The following is an 18,402-nucleotide window of genomic DNA, read 5'->3' on the forward strand; positions in this document are numbered from 1 at the left end:
TTACTGGATGGCACTTATAGACAGGTACGCGGAAGGAAATGATGATATGATCGCGTCAGGTTGTGCAAATTCCTGTTGCTCCCCCTCTCGCTTTTATAAAAAATTCTAGTATCGCAAGTAAGGGCGACTAATCTGAAAACGTGATGCGCTCGTGTGAAAATCAGGGATAAAATACGCAACAAAATAAATAATTCAGAAGTACTTTATTTCAGATGTCTTTACTGTTTATCAGTTGTGTCCTAGTTTAATGTGCAACGTGTCATTTTTACATTACAAGTCGTAGTAGTCTAAGACAACTCAAGCCCAGCTTATGACGAGAAAAGTTGTTCCGTCTTGAGGTTTCTTCCCTTCCTCAGTCACGCGTTAGCAACAAGGAGCTTTTCCTAGTTTTACACGGCCAGTTCTTGGCTCAGTTAAACGGGGCAACCTTTTTGTTACGTAAACGCTTGCTAAAACTTCCGTCGTCTAGGCCGCGCCATTACGCAACTTCAGACGTTTAGTTTGCGTCGCGTGCCATATTTCCCGTATTTATACTATGCTTATGGAATGGCTTCAACATTACCAAACTGAAATGCACTTACGCCGATTTCTTTCTCGTATTTAACCTACGTAAAGAAATCTCTGGAGAAAAATCCTGTTAGATCAAAAGCAAGAAGACTCATGGTAGAGATTTAACATGGTGTTTACAGAAGACGTCAGGATGAAACTTGTGTTTTGTCAAAAGTCGAAGAAACTTGTTTGATTTTAGCTCTTTTTTTTTTTTCGAGAACAGCAAATGGTTTGAACCCAGGGGAGTGGAGTAAGATTGCCCGAGTGAGAGTAGTCCTGAAAAGGACTTCAGCCGGTGACCTTGAATTATGTTAAGCGGACATCATCTTCAGAGTCAAGCCGCTTCCGCTTCCGTGCCCGCTTCAGCTGACAAAATCATAATCTGCAACTATTACTCACACTTGCTGTTTCCAACTCAGAGAAAGCCTTGTCTTCCTTGACTGGCTTTTTGAGAGTATCTAATGTCGCCCGCCATGGAAAAACCGTATCATTATATTATTTTGTTTGGTGTTAGCGGACACTTCCGCGCTAACTTTGCAATCGGAAGATTCATTTTACCACCTATCTCTTAAAAGCTGTCACACTTGTCAAATATGCAAATGAAGCGGTGGGAATCGAAAAGGCGGTCAATCCTGGTCAGCGGTTCTCCCCTCGCTGCTGTCGCCCCTCGAAATCTCTTACGCTCCGCAACTTCATAAGAGAGAAAGAAGAGTTATAATCAAATATTCTTATAGTTTTCATGACAAGCATCATCCTACCGTTTGCCAATTCACGTCAAAACGATGTTATATCTCTCACAAAATTTAGTATTAAGCTTAGAGCTTTGAACTGTGGGTAATTTTATTCTCTCCCAGCTCTTAGCGCTTGGCGAGGCCGAGGAGGAGTGTGAACGAGGAATTGAAGCGGCCGCGAGTAACTTATCCTGCGGGACACGACTGGTGAATTTTCTTATCAAGTAAGTCTGGTGTGGATAAGAGCGTATATGAACAGATAATTCTTCTTTTCGTCATATGTATGTTATATACACTGTTAGTCGTTGCATTTTTTTCCCATAATTTCTGTCGCTGTTGAAAAATGCTTGTAAAATTTAATCAAAATCTTGTCGCAGGTTATGGACGAATATGTCTGACAAAGACTTCGAAGTTCTTCAAAGTGCCCTCTCCCCTGAGGTTTCTGAGTCAGAAGATCAGGTACGTGTGGCTTGCTAGTGTTTGTAAGAGCTTTTTTTCTTATTTTCTTACCATGGAGATATGTTCCAGCATAAAGGACGATCCTCAATCACAAAAGAAATCGTTTGAGTAGAGCGAGTTTCAAACGAGTGTCGTAAAACCAAAACCAAAGTAATTACTTTGGCCAATCAAAAAGGACGGAGACAATCCAGTAAACCAATCAAAACTCTAAGTAATTGCACGGAGCCGACACAAAAGCGCTGGAAAATGTGCACGCGCGAGCCACGATTTGTTTTGGTTTCACTTTTTATTGGTGAACTTTGAACCAATCACTGAGTGAAATAATGCAAACCAAAGCAATTCGCTATAATTACTTTCGACACTCAATTAAAACGGCTCTAAGGGTGCCTCTAATTTCAAAACACATTTTTTGACAAGCTTATTTTTACCGGGTGCTCTTGCATGAAAACCGCTGAGATCTCTCAGGGTGCAAAGAAAATTAATTTTACGGCTTGCCCTTCGGGCAAGCTGTAACCAACATCTACTTGCCCGAAAGTCATTTTTACTAGCCCAAAAAATTTTTTTCACGAGCAGAATGAAAAAGTAATTATTAGTTATTCCTTTCTTAATTACACTGTAAGTTAAAAAAATATATTAATGGCTCCCTTTATTCATCACAATCAGCTGTTGTTATTTAACAATAAAATAAGGCATTTCAGTGAGTATTTCGCGGGAGTATTTCTTAGCCGCTGATAGAGGAGATGTTTATATTATTAAAGGACATAAAAATTTGAAATCTTTCATCAGTTTGCTTCTCTTTCAAAAGTAGTGCATTCAGAATATCACTTTTCTGAAGAAGGTTTGTTTAGGAGTCGGTTTTCCAAGTCAAGTTTCAAGTTTAAGAGAAAGTGGAAAGTGCGAGTGCCGAGTCACGCATCAGTGAGCAAATATTATGGAGACAAAACTTATGCAAATTTGTGGTTTATCTTGTTACAAGTAACCAAAGGTTTTCAAAAGAACAAAAATGTACGTTTCATTTCTGGCAACTTTTCATCTGACAGATTTTCGTGAAAAGTGAAAACAATACGATATAGTCTACATATTTTAATCAACAAGCACCTACAGTATCGGTGTCTAGAATTTACCATATTGTAACGCACGCGACGAATATTTGCTAAAAAAAAAAATTTTCTCACTTGAGTATTGGATCAAAACCTTTTGTTTACGTTCCTCGCAAATGATTATGAAGCAAAATTTAGACATATAGCTTTCTCTGAATCAGTAAGAACTAGTCACGGGCAACATTTACCTCCAAAGTTCTTTTCAATGTCTGCTTTTACTTTATGCGCCCCGTCCGACATGTAATGCGATACCTCGTCTTGTTTATGCAGATTTCACTTCGTCGGAGCGACTTTCGGTCCGCAGGAATTTATTAGGAATTTAAAACATTTGTCTTACAGTACTTTTGTAACTTTAATTCTCCGAAAAAATCTTCCCTTGCCCGTCGGGCAAGTTAAGCACAGAATTCACTAGCCCGATCGCAAAATCCACTAGCCCCGGGCTGTCGGACACGACTTTCCTTGCACGCTGTCTCTGAACCCCAGGCGCGATGTGACTGGTCCGACTGTCACGTAAAATTTGATCAAATGAGTGTAGAAAAATTTTTGCCTGTATAAACTTGATACAATTATCTCTTTTTTTTCTGTTACCAATTTGATCTCTTCATTTTTACGGAACGACTTTTGTCTGGTTTTTATTATTTTTATTTTGGTTGTTAGCTTCCTACACTAAAAACGCTCCAATACTAAAATATCGATGAGGGTTACGTTATTTCTTTACGTATTAGGGCTGGGAAGAAATCACAGACGCTGCCATTACGCACCTATTGCGGACCTGTCTGGCCAAAAGTGCCAAGGACCAAGCAGGTTGGTATTCCCCTCGTCATTGATGTTAGAATGACTTTCGTATGACCTTGAAAAAGTGTTCGCTATTTGTTTCACGGCCGATGTTTGGCAAGATTAAAACAAAGCTTCTCCTTATTCCAGAAACTAGTATTAACGGCTGACGTTCTCTCGAAAACTTCAGTGTGGTCATTTCACGTCGCTGTTTTGCTGACGACGGCAAAGAAATAGACAAGAATGAAAAGATGAGCTTGCAAAGCGTGCAAAGCTATTGCTTTTGCTCACCAAATATGCAAATTTGCAACGTTCTCGTTGCTGTCGCCGTTGTCGTTGTTAAAGCTCCCCAATATCCACCACTAGCCACCGACACTGAGGTGAATAGCTGTTAAATAATCATTAGCTGTTGTCCTTCAGTAGCATTTTGTGGTTAATGATTCCAAGTTCGAGTGAGGCCTAACACTACTGTGACGTTTTTATGCCCAACTATTCCATCAGAGATCAACCCTAGTATTGGAATTGGGCCCACACAAGGACAGAGAAAAACTCAGAGTTTTTCTCTGTCCTTGTGTGGGCCCAATTCCAATACTAGGGTTGATCTCTGATGGAATAGTTGGGCATAAAAACGTCACAGTAGTGTTAGGCCTCACTCGAACTTGGAATCATTAGCTGTTAAATATTCTACGTCATTCATTTATTCAACTCTTACAGGTTATAACTCGAGTTCACAAGTGACCAGCTCCCAGTTGGTTTGATAGCTCAGCCCTGGTTATTTATTTTTGCAAGAAGTTAACCTGGGTTAAGCCTGCGATCCAATCGAAAACGTCACAGCTGTCATTTTTGTGTACAGAACAATGCATTGAAATGTCTTTTGTGAATTTGACCATTTTCTATTGTTTTGTACAGCAACATGACCTTCTCGTCACGTGGATGCAAACCTAGAATTGGAGATGTTTTACTAACGTTAACTTGTTGCGGTCTTTTCTCTGTTCTTAGTGGGTATTTCAGGGATGAAAATTCCCAAGGATACTAGCAAGCTGAAAAAACACATTGCGCTAATGTGTGATAGACTTAATAAGGGAAGCAAGTTAGACTTGTCATCTCAACTTGGGGAACCCCTTGTACAACAGCAACAACAGAAGGCTGTGGCCCCCCTGGAACCACTTAGCGAAATGCAGGAAGAAGATGATGAAACAGGTTAGTTGCGGAGACCACTAGGGGTGGGGGGTTGGGAAGGATACTCTATAGATTTGTCCAAAAAGTTTGGAAAATTCATTTTCTACCGATGATTTCGATGTTTTCACAAGCGACGACACCAGAGATGGCATCGTGATCGGAGCAGTACTTCGTTACCACCGAGTGAATCAAACATCCGACATTCGCAGTCGTAAGGCAATTCATAAGCAGTCGTGCCTCTCACGACTTTGCGGTATGGGAGTCCTGTGAAAAATGATTAGGTATGATTGCACTCAAACGAAAACCTCTGTTGCTTTGCAGATGGTTCGTCTTCTATCACCGACGAAAGCCGTTCCTCGGAAATCTCCGACACGGAGTCGGTAACGAGTATCAGCAGCGGCAAGCACCCAGCTCGCCTACCGCAGCTTAATCATGCCAAAAAAACGCTACCAGACTTCAACAAACGAGTCTTAGTGAATCCGGGGTCTGAAGAGGAAAGCATGGTGCTGAAAGGAATTGGTGAAGCAGCCATGACGAATGGCTTGTCTGAGGGTCATGAAAGGGCGTTGTAACTCAATATGTCACGAAGTCTATCGAAATTGGACCCCAGCCGTTCTTGAGTATGTGTTCAGGAAGCATTTGTGTCAAAACGTTTGCTGAAAAACACATGTGACGTAACGCAATTCTTAACCCCACATGTCACCTAAGGTGATTCAGTCGAAAAGAGATCGTGACAATGGGTACTTCCTGTCCATTTTCCGAGTTCGTTTATCCGCTACAAGTTCTCTGGCGGGAAAAACATCCCCTTCCTTGTCCCATCTCCGCAACCATTGGTAGAAAGAGAGATAGATCATGCTACTGTAAGTGAATTTGTTACTCAAATCCAGCGTGACTGAGGTCACACTGCTTGCACTCCTTTCTTCAGCGATTGGCATTGGCTGTGCCCTTGTCGTAAATAGTTACTGATGAAGGGGTACTAGTTCTGTAAAAACTATTTAATGTACAGTAAAATATCCAAGGATGCCTCGCCAGGCAGTTCCCCTTATTTGTATTATAAAGATGTTATGAGATTTAAGGTATAATTCACCTGTTATTCATTTCAATTTTTGCAGTCCACACTAAATTGGGTCGTTTGGATGCCGAGTTTATCACCCATGTGAATCTTTAGGGACACAATTACGCGTGTTAAGCATCATTTTAAAGTTTACTTTACCTTAGTTTTTTTCGTTGCTAAGACTATAATGCAAGTCATAAGTGTTGGGACACTTGACATATTGGCAAATTTCCCCCCCCCCCCCTTTACAGTTTTGCATTTTAATAGTTTGAGAAAGCAAGACAAGGCCCGACATCTTTCAACATTCTTTGGGGAGGGGAGGGGGTGTGTGGCTAAATTCTTCATTTAGGCAGCGTTTACACGAACGCGGTTTCATTTGTAACCGCATCGTTTTCGATGCGATTACGCCTTCTGTTTACTCGACACCGATCGAGACCGTTGGCGAAATCGGGTCTATTTGAAAACGCTGCGAAAAGTGGAGCGTTTTCGAAACGATACGGTTTCGTCTGTCGTGTAAACGGCGACACTGCATCGATTTAAATACGGTTAGTATTTTGGCGCGAGATTTTGCATTGTTCTATTAAAAATGTTGAATTTAGCGCGTAGTGGAGCGCTGGCTTATACCATCGGGAGTTTGATTTTCTGGCGTAAACGATTCTGTGTGAACACTTCCAAACCGCATCGATTTTGACGCGGTGTCGAAGTAATGAAACCGTGTCGATGTGAAACCGCGTTCTTGTAAACGCTGCCTTAGACTAAAATGTTCAGTTTCAAAGGGATAGAGCTGTTAAATTTGCATACAATTAGTTTGTGCAGTTGTTTGACAATTGTGCCATGGACTTATGACCTGCATTGTACCTCTCACTCTCTTTTACGGGCTCGTGCAATTTGTAGTCTGAAAAATTTACAAGTGCTTATTCAAAGCAAATTGCATAAGGAATCTTATGATACTCATTTATAATATACATGAAAAAAGGAAGACAAATCAGAATAAGTGACGTTTTGACGGCACGCGCTTTAGTTTTTCTATAAAGTTCATTCAACTTTACAGTTGTGTGCTTAGTTACTTGGCCGCTTTCCATTGTAGCATGATAACAACATTAACATAAGAAAGGCAGGAAGGTCTGTATTATAACAAGGTCAATCCCAGCCTCACTTTCATTTAACGGCCAGGCCCGGGTTGCTCGAAGCATGCTTAGCGCTAACCAGCGTTAAATACCATGGAAACCTATGGGTTTTGATACCTCTTAACCAACGGTTAGCGCTAACCATGCTTCGAGCAACCGTCCCCAGGTGTCTAAGCACATAACTGTAAAAAGGTCTATTCTTGGATTTCACATTACGTCACGGCCGCCATGTTGGTGTCCTCAAACAATGAAATGACGGCCGTGTTGGTGTCCCGATCCAATCCTCCGGGAATTGAAAGCTATTATTATGCTAACGTCTTCTTTTGTTTTCGTTGAAAAACATGGCTGCTGATCACGTGAGTGAAACCCAAGAATTCGTCAAAAGATCGTTGTAAAGTCGTTCAATTGTAAACTTGGAAGCATGCATTTGTAATGTGCACTCGTGTTACAAATTTTCACCTGGGCTGCATGAGAACTGCACTCGTTTTTAGCCGTTTAGTACTGAGTACTTTTTTCAGGATTATTATTAGTATCCAAACACCTTGACATACTGTCTCTCGTACGCAGACCCATATGTCTCACTAGCTCTTCCTTGGTATTGTTGGGTTTTGCGGAAAATCAATCGTGTATCTGCTGTAAGGGAATTTTTGCTGACGTCATTGTATTCATTTTGTTTCATTGACATAATACCAACTTTATTCATTCGATACAATGAAAGGAAGAGATGCCAGAGGTTATCCCTATACGAGGGTATCCGCTCGGATGTTACTGATCTAGAGTCGATTTCGATGAGGTAGGAAAACCGGAGTACCACCAGCAGAAAAACCCTCGGAGTCAGATTGAGATCGACTGAGACTCAGCCCACATACAACCTGGAGGCCAGAGTTGAACCTGGGTCACAAAGGGGGGAGGCGCGGTTGATAACCACTAAGCCATCCTGACGCATTAACATATGTGGTGAGAGCAATCGCCTCCGACCAATGTTGATTCCCAGCTAATAGTAGCCCAAAAACTCAGTCCTAAACAAAAGGCATCATCTCGAGGCTCTGGGGAATAGTAGGGCTTTGAGATAATGCGTTTTGTTTAGGACTGAATTTTAATATCTCGAAGTTGGGCTATTCCACAATCCAGAGTTGCCTCAAGTGATGTGTGATTAGAGACCTTTCGATTCTAGGACGAGAACGAGTACGAATTTTGACTGGCAGTTTTTAGCGAAGATACTTAAAAAATTTATAACCCGTAGGTTGCTCATTTGTTCTTATTGCTGTTACGTGGGCCTTTTTGCTGATTGAAAAATGCCAAAACTGCAACCGTGTTGTTGACTTGTTTTGACACGACGACGTTTTTGCAAGACCTCGTACTAAAATGACAACTGTGTCACGTTTTTCCCGCCAAAATGACGCTGGTTTGCGCGCCCTCACTGTTGTTCTATGAGAAAATCTCGTACTCGTAGTCGTTCTCGTTCTAGAAGCTAGAGCTCCCTGTTGTTACGTGCTTTAGTTAGTTGATTCCTCTAAACCTTCCTTTTTGATATCAGAACTCACTATGCGTGTTCAAATTTCCTGTTGGTGTGCCTCATATTTTATTTAGCTGGACTGGTTATGAAGCTCTGGAAACTTCAAAAGTGAGCAAAATGACATCACGCTTCATGCTAATTCGATCATTAGCATGCGCAATCTCTTGTCCTCAGTTCACATCCGAGTTTTGAAGAAATTAACGGAAACTTTTTATTGGCTGTGTTTTAGAAAGATGGTGTGGTTTGTGCATGGGCTGGGCTAAAACAGCAAGGAAAAAAAAACAGAAACTTGTCGAGTATGGTGTGCACCGACCTAAACGTTTACCTGTCTGTTTATATCTGCCCGTTTTGATCCTTCACTGACCTAGAGGCAAACTTCGGCAGCTTACCCACTCCACTTTTATTGTGATTAACTAATTGTAAATATTGTAAATCTCGAGATTGGGGAAATAAAGCTTATATTGAAAACTGTATACGATGGTGCTCTTGTCGTGGGCAGGGAGCGCTTTGGACATATGTTTAAAACAGAATTTAAACGACGTATTTCCGAGTACAAATCTCATGCACGTTGTAATAGCCAACATGCATGTTGCCACCTTTCAGACACAGTCTTCGACACTTACTTTCTTACTAATTTGCCCTTTGGGCAACCAGTTTTTTTTTTTTTTTTTGGTTGCCCATGACTTTTTTTCGGTTGCCTACCTTCTAAAGACCTGTTGTCCACTGAGTTAAATCTCAAAGGAGCTTGTAAAATTGTCAGTTTTGTGTAAAATGGGTTTGACAGACCAGCGTGACTCCTGCTGTGTATCCATGGTGTTCTAGTAGCATTCACAGTTTTCTTTTGACAAGCATACGTATCGTTAAGCGATTTCCCTTTCCTATGATAGATCAAGGGAGATTCCTTGAATAACTAGCTCCCTGAGATTAGGCTGGTTTTGAATTAAATGCCATTTGTCCAATAATATGTTCTTTAAGCCTTTCAAAGCTTGTTGAAATTGTATAAAAAAAGGGTAGAATTTCAATATCAAAGTGCACTGTATGGTGGCGTATTTGGCCGCGGGAAAATTCTTTTCGCGCGGAAAAAGATGGCGTCTACGAACATATTCCTTTTTCCAATATGTTTCGAGGTTTTTACCAATATATTTTTAAAAGAAAAATGAATGTCAGAAAAGAGATGAAACGTAATTATTTTTTTATTGGGTTGGCAGCGACTGTCAAATCACTAGACGTAACTTTCTTCGTTGCAAATCAAATCGTTCCGCAAAATATAAGTCGAACAAAAAAATCTTGTTGCCCGATCGCGCAAGTCTTAGAGTTATTTTACTTGCCCACGGATTTATTTCCCTTGTCCCGGGAAATCGGGCAAGCGTTATGAGTAGGAACAACTGTTATATCTACAACGTGGCTTCTTCAACGAGCATGCTAACAGACGAATTTTAAGCATGACATTTCTTTTCTTTTACGTTCTCCGGCGAATCTGGAAATTGAGGTGACCAAATCTCAAATTTTAAAGAAGATATAAACACACACGAAGAAAAGTCAATTTGTATCCAAGCGTTTAACGTCATTTGGAGTGTACTTCGTTGCAGACTTTCAACAAATGTTTTTCAACACAGTTTGGTTATAAATTCCAAAGTTTGGCCTGATGAGTGATGTCCAGATCATAAACTTTAAAAATCATGTATTTAGTTATGTATCTGTAGATGCTATGTATTTTAGTTGTAAATGTAATGTCTGGAAGACATGGGCTCTTGAATAGTAATTCTGAAAAAGTTAATGCATGAATGTATGTTACCTTCAGCTGGGCGCATGCGTGCATTTTGTAATTTGCGACTCCAATGCTTACCATATGACAGATAAAATGACTTTTCCCTTCAATATATAAGCCAACGAAATGTTACGCTAAATTGTAATGACAAGGGCGGTCTGGAGCTGTGAGTAGGCGTGGGATTTGTCTTATATGGCTTAGGGGCCGACATATCCCTCCCTCAATGCCGTACCGGGAGGCGAGGTCTGTAGCAGAAAGCAGCAAAGGGCCAACTGCGTCCAAAAGCGATCGCACGGGCCGAAATCCCGGGATGACTCGTTTGGTACGACGCTCCAGCGCCACGTCTGGAGGTACTGCATTTTTCTCTCTTGTTTAAACATTCCGTCAGCGCATGCGTAAATGTTCATGCTCCCTCAATAAACCTAAAACAACCAGTTATGGTCTTAGCTAAGTTGCGGAATGCGCTACCTGATTTTATCCGTTCCACTTAGTTTACTGGTTTTAATCTAGAGAATCCAAGACCTAATTTTGTTCAGCGGGTTTTCTCTTTAATAAATATAGGAAATAATTGACGCCTTATAATGTCTTGTGTACCAAGAGATGTTTGGAAAGACCTAGCTAACTATAAAAATGAGATTACACTTTCTGACGTCATGAGTTCAGTAACTGATATTTAATTACAGATCGACATATTTTACACGTCATCGGCATCATAAATAGCGCGTGTCATCCATAAGGACGGTGCCTACTAATTAAGAGGTATTTTTGCCCCGGTTTATGATTATGAGAAAATTCGGGGTAACCACGCATTTTTCAAAGATAATTGAGGAATACTATTTGTAAAGATCTTTAAAATACAAAGCAATTCAATTGCTTACCACACTGTTTTTTACAATGGCTGCAAAACTTCTCGCGCGCTCATTGGCTAATTTTTATTGTCAATGAGCGGAAAGACACATAATGAAGCGATATTGCTCGCGTCAGATTGAAGTTTCTCGCATTGGATTATGGGCATATGGGGATTCGCTCTGATTCGCTTAACAAAAACTAATCCCATCAGAATTTTTTTGAAAAAAAGTATCTAAGCTAACCTCAGGCCTTCTCAGGCGCGCGGAGTAGAGGACTGTGCTTAGCGGACATGAAATCACATGTAATGTATTTGTACAATTTTTTGCTCAGTTTGACTATATAGACATACGAAGTTCAAGAATAAAAGTCGGTTTTCCTGTTCAAATCACGCTTATTTCTAAAGGAAACAAGTGGCCATTGCATAACGAAAACGAACCGGAGATTGATGATAATTAAGTAGATTCGTGGAGATGGACACCTCAAGCACATTTATTTGCAATTCAGAGTTTTATGCTATCATGCGAAGTAAGAAATAGTTCATCACGCTTACAGGAAAGGGTTTTTTAATAAACTAGAACGACATTTTTTGAAATACCTCCCATCGTTCGTTGCAGTACTGAATTTCCCTGCACAAGGACGTTGGAGGTTATTTTCATTAATAGCGTGACCTTGCAAGAGCAAAGCTTTGTAAGGTTCTGGGAACCTACAACTCCTCAAACATTTTGAAATGCGGAGAGCCTTAGAAGCTTAGGAATGCTCTTTCTTTAAAACAAATCGATATAACACTGAAACACTTGCGAAATGTTTATATTTGTGTTTGTAGTAAGGGAGAGGGGAGGCTAAAGCCATCCAACATCCACCCACTGCCCCCCCCCCCGCCCCCCCCCCCAAACCTCCCCTACTCCATCCTTAGAGAACTTGAGCAAGAACGACGACAACGCCGACAATAGCATCCGACGAGAAATTGTCAATTTTCTCCCTAATCATAGATACTGTTCATTCCAATTTTATTCCTTGCAACTTCACACATACGTTCTATGTCGGAATGACTTGGAATAATGAGGCCCTCCCAGGGAAGTACTTGTTGCCTTGTTCTCCAAATTGCTTTCAAACTTGTTCCCAGCTTTTTGATCCCTAAAATTGGTCCAAATTGTTTTTGTTCCCTAGAATATTTTGACATTGTTTACCTGTTCCCCAGTTCAAATTACCCATGTTCCTTTGTTCCCCCAAAACCCTGGCAGGGCCTCGATAATCGCGAAGTGATTTGCAATAACCGGAAGCTTTTTACAAAACGAACATAGCCGTCCCTTTGTCGACGTTGCTTAAGTTCGCTCGTGTCTCAGCTGCAGCAACTTGTTTTAACTACCACTCCACGCCAAAATCTTCGCAGTACGAAGATGACTGGTTTTGACAAGAATGGATCCGCCAACAGGCATCAGGTGGGAGACTTAATGACAAATGCACAGCCTTGCCTCAGACTGGCGGGTTGAAGATGCTCTATGAATATAAAATGTCACGGTCATTAATAACTAAGCATTGTCGAAAAAGTGCTTAGGCCTGTTAAGTGTAGATTAGTACGTCAAACGAAAGTCCTTCTCCGTCAGAGTCCTTGTTCCCTTGTTGCCTTTAAATATTTGCTTGTGTTCCTTTGTTCCCGAAATTACTTTCAAACTTGTTTACAGCTTTTTGATCCCTAAAATTGTTTATGCTTCTTCGTTGACATTTTGTCATTGTTTCCCGGCCCCCTATTTCAAATTAGCCATGTTCTATTGTTCCTCAAAAATTCCTAGAAGGGACTCAAACGATGTACTTGAGCGCATAGCACGACCTGTTTGGTCTCCTTGTTTGTGATATAATCGTCGTAAGTGTCCCACCTGATTGTAGCGAATCCATTTTTGTCACAGCCGAAGATAAATACTAGAGTAATGTTATGTACATCAATCCTTTCTCGGGACACACTAACATTTTCGAGCTAACTTTCGGGCGGTCAGAATAAAAAAAATAACAACAAACCAACCATTTACCGGTTACGAAAATTCTTGCTACTCGTATCACTATTTAAGTGAAATGCAATATAATAAGCTCACATTGAACAGTGGTTATGGACCTTATTTTATGACATTTAAATTTTGGTATTTACAAAAAAAAATCTATAAATTTTACTGGTATAAAAGAGGCCTCCTCTTGGCCTCTGTGGGATACAAGTTCTCTTGAATTCTTGTAAAATGTCTGTAGTGAGGGTAATTAACTTGACATCTTAATTAACTTTGGATCCTCTCCGCTTATGGTGGAAGAGATCTTTCCTTCGTCCACTTTGAATTTGTGGTCTCCTACATTTCGATCTTTGTGGACTGAGCCTTGCATGTGTCTTTTAAATACATTCCGTTTGTCAGATTTCTACGTGAACGTGACTGATTCTTCATTTTGAGGTGATAATTATAATGACCAGTTCCTGGGAGTATGACTGACTTGACTAAATTAGCTGTCCTATGCTTTGTCCCTTTTCTGTGGTATCAGCGACTGGTGATTTTTTGAGCTGATGGCCGCTATTCGTAGCCTCCCTTGTATTTGAGACAGCTATAGAAAAAAATGAAACATGATAAATGCTCTTATACTTTTCTCGCTAAGGCAGCTACAGATACAACGTAAATGTTGAAACCAATTGCACGACCGCGTAAAAGGTAGCATCGAGGACCAAACGACTGAACTTCCGCGCGTATACCCTGGTAAGAGAGAGAGAGAGAGAGAGAGAGAGAGAGAGAGAGAGAGAGAGAGAGAGAGAGAGAGAGAGAGAGAGAGAGAGAGAGAGAGAGAGAGACACCCTGGCATAATCTGATCACGGGGTCGACATATAGTTTGCATCTTATTTTTGATTAAGGTAAGATGGCCAAAGAAAAAAAGTATTTAAGAGATGACAATTGCGGGGGCTCACAGCAACGAATTAGAATATTTCCAATTTCTTTAGTCTGGAAAACAAAAACAAAAAAATATGCATTCACACCAAAGAGTAAAATGTTTCGATTAACGACTATTCAGTTTGATTACTTATTTTTTTCATTCGGGGTTGCCGTAGGGAAACCAAGAGTAAGCTGCTTGTTTGTACCCTGTGTAAAGGTTACAACGAATCGCTGCTTTCAGTGGAGTGTCAAGAAAAACTCCTTTGAATATTTTAATCAAAAATCTCTTTCACTTAAGTAGTTCCCCCCCCCCCCCCCTCCTTAGAACAGAGCTGGTCATGCAGAGGAAGTGTGGCCCAGTGGTTAGGGCGCTTGCCTTGAGATCCGGAGATCCCGGGTTCAAGACCCGCTCTGACCACTCGTTGAATTTGTTCCTGGTAGTCCCTGGTTCAACTTCCCAGTCGCACTTGTAAATAGCCAACTGGTTTGCCTCCAGCCAGTTGGGATTCTTAACAGTTGTTGTTGTTGTTGTTGTTGTGTTCCGTTGTTTCGTTGTGTTTCATTGGCCCTGAAAAGCCCCTATGGGGAACGGTCAATTAAGTATGTATTGTATTGTATGCAGCTTTACACAATTCGAGAAAAACAAATCTCGGAATTTTTTTACTTAATTTCCGATTTGGTAAGGACCGCTCGTAGCGTAGTGGGTATCGCTCGCTGACTGCACTCTAGCTCTCCGGGATCTAATTCCAGTGCGTGCGCTCCAAAGTTCACTCAGCTTTCCATCCATTCTTGGTGGGTAAAATAAGTACTAGTATTACTGGGGACAAGTTGTGCATGCAACGGGATTGGAGTGGCGCCTACCCCTCCCTGCCGTAAGTTGCAACCCGTGTATTCTGTGTATTGCCATGAAACTGCATTCTGTTTATCATTCGTTCATTTATTTTGATATACTGAGTGCCACCGTGGGCCCACGGTCAAGAAAGGAGTTGTGTTCCTGTTCCAAAATAATTCCAGAATGAACTCATAGCGAGGAACAAAATGTCGCTCGTTTCCAGCAGGGTTGTATGTGTGCTCCTTGCTAAGGCGCAATTTGGCGTAAAATAAAGTAGAATATAGGGAAAAAGTTTTCTTTTCTGACCTGCGCAGGACATTTCCAAGACTGAATGCACTTTGTCTTTTGATTGTTCCACACGGTACCCGCGGGACATCTGCAACCTGCTACGCAAGATCTGCTGGGACACGGGACGCTTACGTCATCCTTGTTTTCACACGTCCGCTGACAGGTAGGAACGCAGTCATCAAATACAGCACCGCCCTTGCAGGATACTCCTTACAATCCGAAAAAAGACACTTAATGCTTATGCTTTTTTTAAAAGCACTTACTTGTGCAGTTCAACTAGACGAGTTGCTTGCGCATGGTTATCACAGGTAACGGAGCTACAAACTTATAAGCACCGTCTTTTGAGCAAGAAACGGCGGACTGACGTGGAGCGTTTTAGGGTTTAGGATTTGTGTACCGCACAGATCACAAAGTCTCGTGGCGGTTTACAATTCTGTCTCTGGGGTGAGATCGGACGTCAGCTTGTCAAGGCGCCTCCGGCAGTCGCTAACATTCCATATTTGATCTCACCCAATCGCCCACCCAACCCATGCATGTATGTGAAATGAGGACAGACCACAACACCAAGGGCTTACGATTTATAGCCCTTATCCGAGAAGACTCCAACCATTTGCGGATGTGATTACAAAGGAATCACTTTCTCCTCAGTTATTTTAATTCCCCGAGTGTAGGTGTGGCCGGAAACGAACTCACGGCGACCTCCTGCGTGGCAGCCTGGTGCTCAACCATCTGAGCCATCCGACGGTGCACGTTTTCGTCCTTACTCCGCGTTGATGCTACTAATCACTCAATTTATTAAGTGAAATCGCCGGATACGATTCCCTCATATATATACAACCAAAAGGCCCGTGCTTAATAGGCATATGAAAAAGATCAACCAATGAGAAAGAGATCAACAGTTAAGAGTTAAATTTCGTGTTGTCACATGTGCAGGAGATCATATTTTGAATACTAACCACAAGTGTTTTTCCTGCCCCAGGTCACTGAGATTCCTACACGCCTACACGCACGCGCGTAAGCCATCAGAGCCTCACATTCGCATCTTCTTCCAGAACATTGACAGACGTCCGAGATGCAACCCCAGAAAAACGCATTAGGCTTGACCCTCTTGTGGCAATTTGCGAACTGTTTTTTGATTGGCCAACAGCGCTTGTGCGCGCGCCAATAAACTCGTAGCCTTCCTGTACATGTTGACACTGTAGAGTCCATGGGCTGTGCAGGTGGCTTCTCACACCCGTGACTCCGTCTGCCCAGTGACCATCCTTCTCCAAACTCCTGCGCAGATGAAGCAATTCTGCCATTCTTCACCATGAAGTCATCTGCAGAATCGCCATTGAAGTTTCCACATAGTCCGCAGGCTTTTCCCATGAAGCGTTTTGGTACTTGAATCTCGATGAAACCGTTGCCGTCCCATTGCACCTGTCGATTAAAAAGTCGGCATAATGATCTGTGGCGTATTAAGCCAGCGTTTGTTCTGTGAATCTGCGCATTAAAATGCCCAGTTGAAATTACGACCCCCATTTTGCAAAACATATAAAAACCCGGATATGATTGGGTTTACGATCGTTGCTGAGCAACCATCGTTCCTTGCCCTTCTCCCGAGGAAATTCGATTTGAAAACTCCTACCACTGTAATTGAAGCAACCCGCTCAGTCAACTGCTTCATGTATAGGACACCTCAGGTAACTTATATCAGGAACTAGATCTTGATCAACTCTTTCGCAGTGCTACCTTAGGCTTGGATTAGAACAAGCCATTTTCGAAAGATCAATTATTTAGCTTGATAGTGAGGCAGTGAGGACAAAAATAATAGAAACACGTTGGAATGAATGTGAAAAATATTTGCATATTATCCGCTTTCCTTTGTCTTTGTTCTCAGAACCTCTCTTTCAAGCTGAATTTTAATAACTTGTATCGAAAAAGGCCTATTGTTGGTTTTCACTCACGTGATCAACAGCCATTTTTTCAACGAAAACAAAAGAAAACTTTTGCATAATAATAGTTCATTTCGTCGGGGCTCCAACATGGCGGCCGTGACGTCATATGAAAACCGAGAATACATTACACGCGCTTCTATAATTCTGTACATTTAATGTGCAGAAATATACTAAAATACACAAAATCGAGCATTAATTTTAATAAATTAGAACACTTCGCCAAGAAAAAAGGGAGTCTTAAGTCTACTTTTTAGGCCTGCTAATCCCTCACAAAACCGCGTTCATATAACCCTCTTTCACAATGGCTGCCACATAAAAGATTCTTTCGTTTGAATTCTAATAAGCCTTTGTATCCTCGCTACGACAAGTCAAATGGGCCATTTCCGAGTTGCTGTTGGTCTCGGTTTCGAAGTGAGTCTTGGTGCTCAATTATTGTAAGGGAAATGAGTTTGATTTGCATAAGAATACGCAACTTATTTATATTTGAATGGTTGTGCACCAGGACTCGTTTTGAAACTGAGATATGCAGCAACTCGGAAATGGGCTATTCAAAAGAATGTTTGTTCCAAAATGAGGGTGGTAGGTCTATTTAACATCAATACAAAGAAATGTAAAGGTCGTCGATATTATTTGATATTATTTGATGAGGGCAGTGGGTGCAGATGTCATCTGTGTTCAACTTGACTATTTTAAACTATTATTCTTAGTTTTATTATCAGTTTTAATCACTTCTGTAGTTTTATTCTGATTGATAGGCTTTTTATCTTGTAAATATAGCAATTATTTAAATTTTATTTTGTACATAGTCTTGATGATTGTAACTTGTTTTTACTGTCCCCAATTAGAAGCGACGTTAAACCCTTGATGCCACATAAAGTTAGAGCCGTTTTCAATTGAGTGTCGAAAGTAATTAGCGAATTGCACTGGTTTTGCATTACTTCACTCAGTGATTGGTTCAAAGTTCTCGCGCCTCTTTTTCAACCAATCAGAAGTGAAACCAAAACCAATTGTGGCTGGCGTGTGCACATTTTCTCACGCTTTGTGTCGGCTACCTGTAATTACTTCGAGTTTTGATTGGTTTACTGGATTGTCTCAATCATTTTTGATTGGCCAAAGTAATTTACTTTGGTTTTGGTTTTACCACACTCCATTGAAACTCGCTCTATTCATTCATTCATTCATTCATTCATTCATTCATTCATTCATTCATTCATTATGAAAGTGGTCTACAGGAAGGTGTTCCTTGCAGTCACGTGTTTTCGTCTCTTATTAACCTTTCCTTAAACCAGTCATTCATCATTCTTCAAATCTAATTCATGATCACTACTATAGAATCTTTGTC

General features: G+C 41.1%; 2 protein-coding genes across 3 annotated transcripts in view; one reads left to right on the forward strand and one right to left on the reverse strand.

The window, feature by feature from the left end:
* LOC137984813 (protein PTHB1-like) overlaps positions 1-8,960 on the forward strand; it is a 36,387-nt gene extending 27,427 nt beyond the window's left edge. The window contains exons 21-27 of one of the 2 annotated variants that reach the window (XR_011119184.1): positions 1-24; positions 1,404-1,504; positions 1,658-1,739; positions 3,565-3,643; positions 4,613-4,813; positions 5,114-7,019; positions 7,140-8,960. The exon at positions 1-24 is cut by the window's left edge and continues 129 nt beyond it. Coding sequence is in view for 1 of the 2 variants with exons in the window: in XM_068832107.1 (XP_068688208.1) it covers positions 1-24; positions 1,404-1,504; positions 1,658-1,739; positions 3,565-3,643; positions 4,613-4,813; positions 5,114-5,364 (738 nt within the window). In the remaining variant the exon portion in view is untranslated. Of the gene's footprint in view, positions 25-1,403; positions 1,505-1,657; positions 1,740-3,564; positions 3,644-4,612; positions 4,814-5,113 lie in introns of both variants that reach the window. The other variant, XM_068832107.1, reaches the window with a different exon arrangement.
* Positions 8,961-11,575: 2,615 nt separating this feature from the next.
* LOC137984985 (BMP-binding endothelial regulator protein-like) overlaps positions 11,576-18,402 on the reverse strand; it is a 33,413-nt gene continuing 26,586 nt past the window's right edge. Inside the window, exons 8-10 of the mRNA XM_068832359.1 lie at positions 16,080-16,542; positions 15,142-15,332; positions 11,576-13,683 (exon numbers count right to left, since the gene is read on the reverse strand). Coding sequence (XP_068688460.1) covers positions 13,594-13,683; positions 15,142-15,332; positions 16,080-16,542 — 744 coding nt within the window. The 3' untranslated portion in view covers positions 11,576-13,593. The remainder of the gene's footprint in view (positions 13,684-15,141; positions 15,333-16,079; positions 16,543-18,402) is intronic.

The sequence above is a fragment of the Montipora foliosa genome, chromosome 14, assembly GCF_036669935.1.
Source record: "Montipora foliosa isolate CH-2021 chromosome 14, ASM3666993v2, whole genome shotgun sequence".
Classification (NCBI taxonomy): domain Eukaryota; kingdom Metazoa; phylum Cnidaria; class Anthozoa; order Scleractinia; family Acroporidae; genus Montipora; species Montipora foliosa.